The sequence below is a fragment of the Capsicum annuum genome, chromosome 9 (assembly GCF_002878395.1).
Source record: "Capsicum annuum cultivar UCD-10X-F1 chromosome 9, UCD10Xv1.1, whole genome shotgun sequence".
Classification (NCBI taxonomy): Eukaryota; Viridiplantae; Streptophyta; class Magnoliopsida; order Solanales; family Solanaceae; genus Capsicum; species Capsicum annuum.
Genome location: NC_061119.1, coordinates 8,405,720 through 8,419,502, shown reverse-complemented (window position 1 = coordinate 8,419,502; position 13,783 = coordinate 8,405,720). Strand labels below are relative to the sequence as shown.

The 13,783-nt window shown below is 32.5% G+C and overlaps 1 protein-coding gene across 1 annotated transcript; it reads left to right on the top strand.

Moving 5' to 3' along the window:
* The first annotated feature begins 6 nt into the window (after positions 1-6).
* Positions 7-12,392, top strand: LOC124887024. The gene is made up of 2 exons (XM_047396187.1): positions 7-323; positions 12,339-12,392. Exons 1-2 carry the CDS (start codon positions 99-101, stop codon positions 12,390-12,392), a joined length of 279 nt encoding a protein of 92 aa, XP_047252143.1. The 5' UTR covers positions 7-98.
* The last annotated feature ends 1,391 nt before the right edge of the window (positions 12,393-13,783 follow it).

Here is a 13,783-nt window from a genome sequence, read left to right as displayed (position 1 = left end):
TTATCAATTGTATCAGAACTCTCGACCTCCAAGGTGATGGTTTTCCCTGTCAATGTCTTGACAAAGATCTGCATGCCACCACGTAGACGGAGGACAAGATGGAGGGTGGACTCCTTCTGGATGTTGTAGTCAGCAAGAGTTCGACCATCCTCAAGCTGCTTTCCAGCAAAGATCAACCTCTGCTGGTCAGGAGGGATACCTTCCTTGTCCTGAATCTTAGCCTTGACATTATCGATAGTGTCCGAACTCTCAACTTCAAGGGTAATGGTCTTGCCAGTGAGGGTCTTTACAAAGATTTGCATCTGAAATTACATCAAAAAAAGGTCATTAGACATAACAGAAAACAATCATTTCATCTTTTACAAATAAGCTAAATTGCGTGGACTCTTCACTTTCGATGCCGCACTCATGTTGGATTCTCCAAGAATACATTACATTTGAAGAACCCAACACGTACCCCGCTACATTTTTGAAGAGTGAGCAACATAGCAAATAAGTACAATGATATCTTTTGCAAATAAGTAACAATGCCAGATAACATAAGAATACTACAGATACATGGACTCTTCACTTTCGATGCCGCACCCATGCTGGATTCTTCAAAAATACACTATTTTTTTGGCGAATCCGACACGCACCCATTGACATATTTGACGATTCTGAGCATACATACAACAAGGCTAAGCTTCTAATCACAAGAACTGTTTGAACTAATACAACCACCACATTGTACAAGTGAAAGAGAAGCATAGATTTGGAGATACTTCAAATCACCCAGTGACACTGTGATCATCCAGACTCCCATACTATTGAAAAAATAAAAAGATTAAGCAAAAATATAACCTAAATCAAGTAGTGTATTTCTCGAGTGCACTATTCTATCAATTGTGAACAATAGGTGATATTTTTAAATAAAAATTAAAGAATTGATGCATGTTTGAATAAATAATTGGTGAATATTTCAGATATAAAACTATGTTTTAAAAAATAAAAATGAATAATTAATTCATATATGAAACTCAAAAATCAAATACCAAAACGCTTATCAACACATATTCTCACACAATCAAAAAATCACTTTGGTTAAATTCAATCAAGTAACACAACATAACACATGAACATATGGATCAACATACAAACATGATAAAAACAAACAGATTAAAATTATAAAATAACAATATAAAGAGAATTAAAAGAGATAAAATTTGTACCTTGAAAGTATGTTTGGGAATTGAAAGGAGACAATAGAGAGCTTTTTTTGTAAATCAAAATTATAATAATAAATACAAAGAGAACAATGAAAAGAGGAGGATTGGAAAAGGTGTTTATATAGGAGGTAATAACCGACGTATAAGCCTAGAAAATATGGCTAATTCCTTTTTGGTAAAGGTTTGTTCACCACTAATTATTCTATTTTATTTATAACCAACCACTAATCGCTATCCTATATAATTTGTTTTCGTGGGTTATTTATAGTAATTTTTAAAATTTTATATTTTTTAAAGAATTTAATTTTACAAATAAAAATATTGTTTTTGTCTTGGATATAATAGATTTGAAAAAATCATTATTACCTATGCTATTCTTCTTTTTGATTTTTCAACCCGTATTCGGTACTCATATTAGAATCTCAGCTAATTTTGACTAATTCAGACCACGCATTGCAGGACCTATTCTGGGGGATAATGCTCCAAACATGATTTTCTTTATACTCATAACTCGAATCCAAGACCTCTGATTAACGGTGGAATAATCTTATCACTACAGCATAACCCATGTTGGTTTTACTTACTCTATTCGTTTGCTCGTAGTTTTCTTTACCCCTCTTTAGGAGGTTCCATCCTTTAGCTCCTTTGATGACTCAAACTCATAACTTTAGAGTTGAAAGTGGGGATACTTTCTGTACGAGCAACTCCCTCTTGGAATAATGACATAATTAGGAACGTTAATAATTAAGAAAAAATTGTGGGACGACCCTAGGAGGTGTTTGAGTTGCAATTAAAACTTTACAAGGTTATTAAAGTCCAAATTTTCATACTTTAGATGGTAACCGTGAAATTAACCAATTGGATTCACGAAAAGAAAAACATTGTGTACATTGTATTCTTCTTGAGAAGAAATAAAAGAACAAATTAAGCAACACATAGTATTCTAGTTATACAATATTTAAAGAAAATTAATTATTGCAGATTGCAACAATCACAAATTCTTCAACTCAAAAGGAAAAAAAAATTATACAATATAAATTGTGAAAATTATCTTGTATATAGTTATTAGATTGTTTATTGCAAGTTATAGCAACATTTTCACATAATTATTGAATTAAAGATTTAATTGCAAGTTATAGCAATTTAAAAAAAAAAAAAATATTAAATAAGTGTTTGTTATTATCTCCTATTTTTTAGTCTTTAATAGTTTATCTCTCCTCATTAACTCTATGGATAATTATGTTAAGAATAAATTTTAGTTTCAATAATTATCTTTATTTGTACTTTTTTTAACTTTATCAGTAAAGTAACAAAATTTGTTCATAAATTAAAAAGTTAAATTTGGTAAAATATTTCTACATTGATACACATTATTCCTTCAATTCTCCTTCCATTATTCATAGATTTCATCTTTTATCACAACAATGACTTTCAATAAATAATAATAAAATAAAGTAAAAAAGTTTTTTTAAAAAAAAATTCTTTTCGGATCTTTTTAAAAAAAAAAATAAAATATGACACATACTTTGAGAATTAACTTTGCCAAATAAAGTATTCAGTAGAAAAAATAAAAAATGGAGAAGTACAACATTGTAAAGAAATGTAACACTTTATCAATTAAAATCTCGACCCAGTTAATAGATTTAGTTTTATTATATGTGAAAATTATATTTATATGTATTTTTTAGATTGTTTATTGCAAGTTGTAACTATATTTTTGTATAACTATTGAACTATACTGATACCATGAAGCAAAATTAATATACTGAATCAACACCAATATCAACCATGGCTAATACAAATTATCTTTTTTATTGCAAGAAAAAGTTATTTGATACCAAATAATTATCGGTTAGTTTATTTTCAATATTACAGTGACATTTTTTCATTAAATATCCATTACATACATTAAAAAAGTTATGTAATATACAACACCATTTTTCCTATCAATTGTCACATTCATAAAACTCATTTCATACAAATGTGACATATACAAAACTTCATCAATACCAATTTTAATGTCAATTCCATACATTGAGAACCCCCCACCCCCACCTCCCCAAAGAAAAAAAAATCTTAAATATGACATGAGTATAAAATGACTTTAATAAAATTTACTAAACTAATTTGTGGATATCATATTATGTACCATTTTCATACACTATAAATAGTTATAAGATATATCATTTATATAGAATCTTATATACCAATTTCATAAAGTGAGACCCCAAAAATAAAAAATCATTTAAAATTGGACTTTGTTATATATAAATTAATTTTAGCTTAATTGTATAAAATAATACATGAATAATAGATTGTATATAATTCACAAATTAAAAATAAATTATTAACATATAATATTTACTATCACCAATTCTATTGTGAATTCAAATTCATGAATTAGAAATTAAAATAGAGATTGAGTAAGAATGAATTATGAAAAAAAAAAAAGTATTTTTTTTCTTTTTAAAAAATGAACATAAATATAATTTAAGAAATAAAAAAAAACATGCACATTAATAGGTTCCATAATTTTAGCCCACATAATAACTAACTCCTACTAAAATGGAAGTTTTTTAATTAGCATATAAAAAACGTTTTATTCTTAATTTTGTTTGTTTTAAACTTTTTATTATTTTATTTTTTAAAAACTTGTTATTAGTTGCAATTTAAGAAGTTTTGCTATGACTTACAATTTATAATCTAAGGAGGTATATTTAGATTTTTTTCCTAATTAAATTTACACAACACAAACATTTTTTTTTTCAATGAAAAACACACTCCAAAGAGAAAAAAAAATGTCCTCATTTTCTAAACTATCACTACTAATCTTGTTCTTCAACCTATTTTTTTCTAATTGGCTTTTCATTTGGAAATTTTATTCCAAATGTTTGTAAACAAACCAAGAATCAAACATTTTGTGAAGAGATTTTGGGGTCAAATCCAAAATTTTAAAAAGCAAATTTGTTCACTCTTGAGAATATAGCCATTAATTTGATAATTTCCCATATTAATGTTACCAATGACAAGGTTAATTCACTTAAATTGAAGGGAAAATGTTCAAATTTGAGAAATATTTATGGGAATTGTTCAATTAATTATGAAGATGCAATGGCTTTTCTAGAACAAGCAAAATTATATTTGGAATACAAACAATTTTGGGATTTGGGATATTATGCTAAAGATGCAAATTTGGATATTATTTATTGTGAAGAATCCTTCAAATTAGCTAATTTGTCTTCTCCTCTTACAAATGATAATTATATTTTGGTTTTGCTTAATGATATCATTGTTGTTATCTCTGATATGCTTTTAAAAATAAATACATAGAATTGCTATTTTAAGTTGTGTGTATGTCTATCAAAGTTGATGTATTATAGCATTTTTGTAGTTTAGTGGTGTTTGAAGTTGTTTTTAGGTATGTATTCTTTTGTTTCATTTATTTTTTTAATAAAGTTTTTATAATAAAGATAAAAATTATGCTCATTTTGTACTAGTGATTTTCTGCTAAACAAATTATAATTATTTGGATTGTTGTCGACCTAAAGACCTCAACTACAATTGCATCAACATTGATAACGATGGTAGAGTAGGTATGTGTTATTCTATTTCATATATTTCTTTCTTTGATAATAAGATTTTTTTAGCCAAGCAAAAAAGAATCACACTCGTTTTGCAAATGAGTTTTTAGATATTTATCGTATCGACTTTGTGTCCTATTTCTTGGAGAAGAGGCAAAATGTAACCCTCGACTTTGTGATTTTGATATATCTATATAAAAAAATGATGCATATATATTCTAATCCAAAAGAATTAGTAAAAAATATATAATATTTTGCTCTATATTATTGAGTCGGGAAAATAATATTTCGGTCTCTATTATTCCGCCAGATAGGGAGGATAGAATGTATACATACCTCACCTTTTACGTCTTGACTAAAAGATACCAATATTAAATAGGACTTGTATCTACACATCATTTTTCCCAACTAACTTAACATGTTACGTCTACTGTAGCAAACAACATAAATCCCAACAGTTTAGAGCTTAGTTAAAAAAAAATTAGATATTTAGCATAATTCGTGAAAATTTCGATTTTGGATCTGTCGAGATACATAATTAGCTCCCAATACATCTAACGAAAATATAAAATTAGTTGAGATTTTTTTAATTACTTTGTAAGGGTGTAAATTTATGTAAATATGGTAAATTAAGGCGTATATTTATGTTATTTTTTCATTTAACAAACCGTAAAGATGTCCAGCTAATATGTCGAACTTACATGGAAATATTTAGGTTAGTTGCATTCCAAATCTTTATAGGAATATATTTACAACGTATATATATAATTTGAACTTTTGTTTAATTCCAAATCCGTATAGGAATAAATTTACAACCTATATATATATAATTAAATGTTTGTCAAAAAAAAAAAATAGTTGACAAATTATAAAGCTTCTCTTTTTCTTAGAGTTATATGGCGGTAAACTGGGCAGAATTAACCAAGCTTGGTTGGCCTAGTGGTTAGCTCACTAGGTCGTTTAAGCAAGTGTCGGAGGTTCAATTCCCGCCTTGTGCATGCAGCAACCAATTGACCAGCGATAAATCCTTAAATGGAGCTCAGATCTGCGGAGGATTAATCCTTGGCCTGTCGGGCTGAGGATACCTTGGGAAACAAAAGAAAAAAAAAATTGGGCAGAATTGCCTAGGGACCTAATTGGTCTGATTGCAAAACGTAGTCGTTTGGTAGAGAGTATATTGACAAAAATAATGCATGTATTAATTAATGTGTATTATGAATACCTTGTTTGGTACAATTTTTAGGCAATGACATTAGTTATATACTCTATTGTGTATTAAGGTGTCTATTACTAATACCACCCATTTTCTATGTATTAGTAATGTAAAGTCTTTAATACATGCATTAACTTATTAAATGACCTTAATACCCCTCAATTTCCCTCTCAAAATATTTCACCATTCCTTTTCCCGCCATTTTAATTTGCAATAGTGAATATTTTTAAAATATTTCATAATTTTTTCCCACCATTTTAATCTACAACAATGAATGATTGATTTAAATAATTGTAACATATCTTTGCTTTACTTCGAGGGTCTTTAAAAAGATTAAGAAAAAATGAGACTATTTCTTAATTTTACGTCTTATATTTTATTTTTGTTTTGACTATGTTAATCCGTTGGCATAATATTTCATGCGCAAAGACGAAGGTCTTGCAATTAATCCGAAACCTCTATATACTAGTTCAACAATACTAATTATATTTGAGATGACAAAAATAATTTGTTGCAAAAAAATGTACAAAATCAATGAAGGGTATTTTTGTAAACAAACATTGCTTTTATAGAAATTATGTAAGATGAATTACTTCTTATACATCAAACCAAACAATGTATAAGAAATAATACATGCATAACTAATACACGTATTACTAATGCAAGCATTACTAATACTCTATATTTTGCATTGATCTTATACACTCTACCAAACGACCCCTTAAAGTGAGAAGATTTTATTGCTTTTGGTGTTGTTTGTACCTCATGGCGAAATTCAACAACTAAGGCTAATTTTAACTTTTTATCGCCTCAACTTCCGTTGTCAATGTTGGCTGATAAAAGTGACGATTATCGAGAAGTTTACTCTCTTTTTAGGAAGAAAATTTCACGTGTATTTCTCCCGAAGGTTAGAAAGTGACAATGTTATCCAACAGAAGGATGGATCTTCATCGTAAATATTGTCACCACCGAGATAAATTTGTTGGATCTTTTCTCCCGTAGTATACAACTTCCCTTCGAAAAAGAATTAGGGGCTTTAGCAGAAAAGAGATTTCCTTCTCGTAAAAGAAGAGAGAAGTATTACTACATAAGCAGAGCTGTCTTATCTGTCAATCCTTCTGTCACGTCAGATTATGTACTGGTGGTTTCCTATTCTGCAAATTTCAATCATTTATCTTGTTGGCGACCTTGAGACCTCAGCTGAACATATGTTGACTTTGATCACTGTTGTGGAATCACCTCTATGATTTACTATAAAGGACAATTTTATTGTGTTACTTATAATGGAAAATTTTGGGTTTTGAGGGTTCCAGGGCCTAGCATTCCTCAACCAATTGTAGTTAAAGCAAACATGCTTGTTCTCTCTGAAAATATAATATTTGGAAAGCGAGGATACCTCATTGAGTTACCAGGGGCATTATTGATTATTTTGTGATTCAGAAAAGAAGCAGGTGATGCGTTTGAAGTGTTTGAAATAGATGTAAAAAAGGTTGAATTGAAGGAGATTCACACATTGGGAAATTATGCAATCTTTGTGGACCTTAAAGGAGCAATTTGCATTGATTCCTCTAAGTTTACTGAAGTCAAGTCTAATCATATAAATTTTGTTAATGGTTGTCACACCCCTTTTTTTAAACCAAAAAGATTAAATTTTAAGTTTGAAAGGATTTTTATTATTAAAGTAACAAAAATGAAGATTTATTTCGAAAAGGATTCGTTTTACAATTAACACAGAGTCACCACTTGGCATAAATCGACTGTACTAAGTCACCTCTGAAAATTTTTTTTTCAAAATGATCTGACTCTTTAAACTAGTTTGCGAACAGAGATTTTGATTAAGGAATTTTGTTGACCGAGGGGAAGGTATTAGGCACCCCTCGATCCCGTGGTTCGACCATGGTCACTTCGTGGAGTATATCGGCTAGTAGACACTATAAGACGTATAAACCAAACAAAAAATCACATCAAAATAAAACAAGTCCGAAAAATAATGTTCGGTTCGAATTATACAGTCCCAAAATAAAAAAGTGCGGAAATATAAATCTTATTCTAAACTAATCATAGACTAAACTTCAATGTTTTACCCGATGTCTCGGGCCTTCCTCACTAACCTCCTTTGAATTCAAATTCCTCGATATATTCCCTAGATGAAACAATACAGATATCCCGGGGCATTCCCCGGCCAAATGGTACAATTGATCTAAAAGCGAAAAAACAAAACCATTCAACACAAATTTCAAGCATTCATCGATCCAAAATTCTTAAATTTACCTACCTGAACCTAAACTGTGCCTATTAATCCCCGAACTAAGATATGATACTATCGAATTTGTCCAAATTAACATTCGTTTCCAATCAAACAACAACCAATGGGTTAAATTAACCAACATTCAACTTTATCAATTTTGATTCCCACCCTAATTCATGTTTAATACAATCCCAAACTCATATTGTCATCACATTTACCATCGCGATCAATTATTCAAAAGCAAACAACATCAAACATCACCCCCAAATCATCTAAACAAATAGACAAAGATATCGAATCACATCCACAAAAACATCAAAATTAAAATAAAGGGAGAGATGAGAGAATTGTACCTCAAATGAGTTTTTATATGCCAAATTGCACGATAAGAAAATGGAACCGGATCCAAAAAACTCAAATCAAGCCTGGATCACGAACATAATCCAACTCGTTATTGAAAAATAGCGATTTGAACAAATTTAAAATCAGTGGAAAACTCATAATATGAAACCCGAATCACGAACACTGTCCCAATTTAATCACGAACACCCCGATGCCTGATATCAAAAAATGAACGGCGAAGATAGACGAATCCAAAACCCCAATCAACACGATAGAGAACCAAAAACCAACAGAAACAAAGAGATTTAGGAATTTTCTTGAATATATCAAAAGAACGACATATAAGCCAATTCCGGCGAAAAGGTTCGCCGGAAAAATAGTCAAAACACCGGATTTATATTGTTACCCTTCTCCGTTCATCTCTCCGATCTCTAATCCCTCTCTCTCTCTCTAACTATTTTTTCTCCGATCCTCACTTCCCTTTCGACTTTCTTCTCCCTCTCGGGTTTCCTCCGTGTTTCTCTATCTCTCCAATTTTTCTAGTGAGTGTGGTGCGTATTTTGTTACTATGTGTGTGTTACTCTCCAGTGAGACGCAAGTTTTCCAGTGAGATCTGAGCATTTTGCTCTCTGTGTGTGTATTTTTGTATATATGATCCTCTCCTCAGAATGTGTATGTGTATCGTAGAATTTTTTTTCAGTGAATACGTGAAGGCGATAGTGATTATGTGTGTTATTTTATGTGAGGTGGTGTGTGTATATATTCCAGTGGATCCCAAAAATCCCCGTGAATTCCCAAAAATAGAGGAATATTATTACTCTGTAGGCCCTCACGTGAGTGTGTGCGTGAGAGCTGACCTCTCTTTTTTGTGAATTGTGTGTGGGCCCCTCTTTTTCTTATGCTGTTGTGTGTTGTGCCTATATGGTGTGGGTCATGGAATTCTGTTAAAGGGGAAATAGAAAGGACACGTGACAGAGGGTTGGGGTAGGGTACATGGGTAGGTGGGGTAAGGGTGGTTAGGATGAGGTGTAAAAATTAGTTAGGATAAGGGAATATTAGGGATTAGGGATTTAATTTGTTAGGATTTGTTATATTTATTTCCTTGTGGGAAAAGTGTAAAATGGGTGAGGGTACGTGGTAAGGTGAGCTAAAAATGAATAAAATTGAACTTTGGGAGGAACAAAATGATACGAAAGCTAAAAATAGTCCACAAACTCAAGACAAACCCGAGAGCACAATGACCAACACACGAGCAACAACAACACAAAGAAACTGAGACAAGAACAAAAGGATACAAACACACAAATAATGCAATAAATTAAAGGATAGTTAAGAAGACATAAGATCTTACGAAACAAAGAGAACCAAAACGTATATCAAACGTCAAGAACCATAAAGTCGCAACATCAAGAACCCATCTTCTTACGGTGATCGCTAAGGGAATCAACTCACCTTATGAACCACCATTTCTAAGCAAAAGAACAATATTGACTTTTTCAAGCCTTACAATAACTACTTGGCTTTTTCAAGCCCTACTCTAAAGGGGTTACACTCTCATAGAGAGAAGAAAGTCCTTCACATGTTCATCATCCAAAACTAAGTGAAATAACCCTAACATATTCTATTTATATTCTATTACAAGACAAGAAAAAAATGACCACAATGCCTTTAATAAGGGGAACCTATGTAGTGTAATAGAGGGTCTGCCTTGGAGTGTTTAAAGATCCTCTTTATACTTTGACACTTGTATTCTTCAAAGGCAAGTCCCAAGCAACCTTCCACACACGGAATTGCTCTATGGAGTGCTCGAATTGGCCTTTCTATGTATGTTCCTGCACCCTCAATGTGACCAAAGCTTGACTCTTAATGTATTTACTTCAAATAATGTCATCAAGAGCTATGATGGTCATTTGACTTTTATCATCCTCTCCTTCTTGAAAAGGATTCGACGTCAAATCAAAACTTTGTAAGACCAAAGAAAGGACAAACACGCTTAATATCCTCATGACATGAGGGTTAGAATTAGCACAATAAATAACATCATCATTTCAAGGCGGTACATACTAGAAATATAACAAAGAATCCTTCGCGCTAAGTATTAGAAACCTATGGAAAATGCACAAAGGAGTCGGCTATAAAAAACATCATCTCTACATACATATAGAAAGAGGGTATCATATAAATGGAGTTTATCCAAAGTAGTTTCAAGAGAAAACTCTCTTCTTGACCTACACGTGATAAAACCTTGGTCAATAATGAAAACACACAATAGTGAACTCTCTTGGAACCTTTCATGGCTCCCCTTCTTTAAAGACCCTCCCTTTGGTTGGAGTTCTTTTCTTTGTACATTGTTGGTCCCTCAAGTGGATTGTGAATCCCCAAGAAAGATGTTCCATTATAGGGAAGGATACCAACATCCTAATTCAAACCTTGCTTGTCATGTAGACCAAGCAACAAGTTGGGTGTGCCGACATCATCATATCCACACTTGGCACCGGGGTCTAATGGAACGAGAGGCCACAGACACGGGTCTAGACAATACTCCCCTTTCCCTTAATCTTCACCCTAACTTCACGGCATACTCTCTACAATGGCATACATATCATCAAAGGAAAATAGAGAGTAGAGAAAGGTATCACTCAAATCAACTTCTACTAAGGTGTCCTCATGAGTGTACTCACTACTAGTTTCCCAATCATCATCATGAGTACTCTCAACCATAAAGTCATGCAAAGTAAAAGAAGAATTACTTTCCAAGACTACACATTCCTTACCCTTAAGAGTACTCTCATCTTTTAAAAAGAGATTTCCAATCTTAGGGGGAATGTTTCACACCATAGTGGGTTGGCATATAGGCTATAGCCTCCAAGACAAGATATGCTGTCAACATCATTCTCGTCACTAGGTCCATTAGGAGTGATTAAACTATCTTCAAACAAGATATTATACCTAAAGAGAGAAGGATCTATCCCACGGAAAGATTTGTAACAACCAAGCTCACTCTCTATAAGTTTATTATCAAGTTTCAAAGACATTTCACGCACATGATTATCACTATAAGCCAAGCAAACATTAAAATCTATGCCACAAGACAAGCTCACGGGTTCACTCTTATTCCCTTGACCAATATGTTCACATTCTTCACCCACTTGAGATTTTTTAATCACATCACACATAGCCTTAAGTGGTGGGAAAATTTTAAACACATGTTGATCAATACAATTTTCACAAGATGATGTACTTTCATTCAATACAATGGCTTCAACACTTAGTGGACATAAATCGATCTTACAAGAAGAATCAATTCATTCATCAATAGGATCAACTAGTGTATGCACACATACAACATGTACAGCATCATCAAGTAGTAAAGAATCAATATACTCACATATAGGTAAGCTACTACCTATACGCAATGGGCTACTAGCCACACAATCATCATTCACATGCACAAAAGTGTAAAAGTTAGCTAGTTTACATTGGAGTTCTTTAGTATGTTCTTCTTCACCTTGGTGTGAAGGTCTTCCACAAGCTTGGGAAGCAACTTCTCTTCGTCCTTTCTCTCCTTCGCTTTCCATATTGGTACATACATAAATGTCCTTAGAAATAGAAGGACAAACAATATTAGCATAGTTTGGTGGCAATCCCCTCACTTTGCTCCACACACCCTCTCCTTTTTCCACTCTCGGATTACCACCTTGCATACTCTTACTGATCTTAATCTTTTGTCTCTCATAATCATTCAGATTGGAGTAGGTGAGCACTTCTCTTTGAGGCTTGGGCAGAATGTTCGTCATTAGATGATTTCCCCACCGGTTTCTTACAACATTTGGCCAATTTTGCACATTTGGAACTTTATATTGTGCAAACCAACTAACACCCAAGATCACATGACCGTATGTCAAAGGAAAAATATTGCACCACACCTCCTCATGGTAATCAAATTGGGAGAAGACAACCTTCACCCTTTCGATAACCTTAAACCTATCTAAGGAATATGGAATAAGTAAAGGTTCTCAAAATAACTCCAAATCGTCAACCATGGATGGAAAGATATACTTTTTATAGCACCTATCATCTAGCACAATGAGGTAGCCCGGTACCCCACAAATGATCACCTTTCTGGAGTGAAAACTCCTTCTCGGATCAATATTATAAGGCACATGAGTACCCTTTAGCTTTAAAGATACATGTCTTCTTCTTCCCATGGGAAAACCTCCACTATAGCTAGTATAACCATTCACACCACTTCAACCCTGATAAAATGTACTACAAGGTGAAGAGTATGAATTTTCACACTCTGCAGTGCACTCTCACCATAGCTCTCATAAAATTTGCAAATGAATGGGTTATACCTAAATCTAATTCTAGGTTTGGATTGGGTAGTGCAAGACTCCCCATACATCCCATTTTCATCAAAAGAACCATCACAAGGCCGTACATCATCTCCATACTCACTATAAGCACTAGGCACTTTAGTCGTTTCACTTTCTCCCTCAAAATAGTAACTTTCAAATCAGCCCGCGCCTTGATCTTGGCTATTGTTATAGTCCCCATAATCTCCAACATCATCGTAGCCATAAAATCCCTCACTATAATCATAGTCTCCCATGTTGTAGTCAAATAATCCGAGGCTACCAAGATATGTTCCCCTTATAACTCCCTGTTCCTACAAAATAAAGAAACAAGATAAGTAGTTAAAGCTCCTTACCAATACTCATATGCACTCACCTTCATGATCTTATAAATTGGAGCAGTGAATATTGAAAGTTGCTTATACTCAGGTAGTCAATAAGATGTCAATCCTACTTAGCGGCCGGAATAGATTCTTGTTTGATCGACTCAAGACACAAAACAGAAAAATCTACTTACGAACTTGAAATAACAAAACTCAACGAATCAAAATGAGAAAAGCACACAAATAACGAAGACACGAAAGAAAAACGGACTCAACAACTAATCTACAACTAAGTAGGTAATTACTAGTTGTTAATTAGTTCTAGAATCAAGAAATGAAACTAAAGAAATAAAGAAAAGAAACTTAGAATATAAATTTGAGCTTCAAAGTATTTTGGGATGTTTATGACGTGGCACTTTGATGATGTGGCAGCTTGGTGATGTGGTGGTTTGGGTGATGTGGCAGATTTTTTTCCTTGTTGGCAATTTGAATTGGTCAAATTTAATTTGAAAA

Coding starts and splice junctions, on each gene's coding strand:
- LOC124887024 (XM_047396187.1), top strand. CDS start 99: ATGGAGGGTGGACTCCTTCTGGATGTTGTAGTCAGCAAGAGTTCGACC. Junction 324..12,338: donor TGAAATTACATCAAAAAAAG/GTCATTAGACAT, acceptor ATAATCATTCAG/ATTGGAGTAGGTGAGCACTT.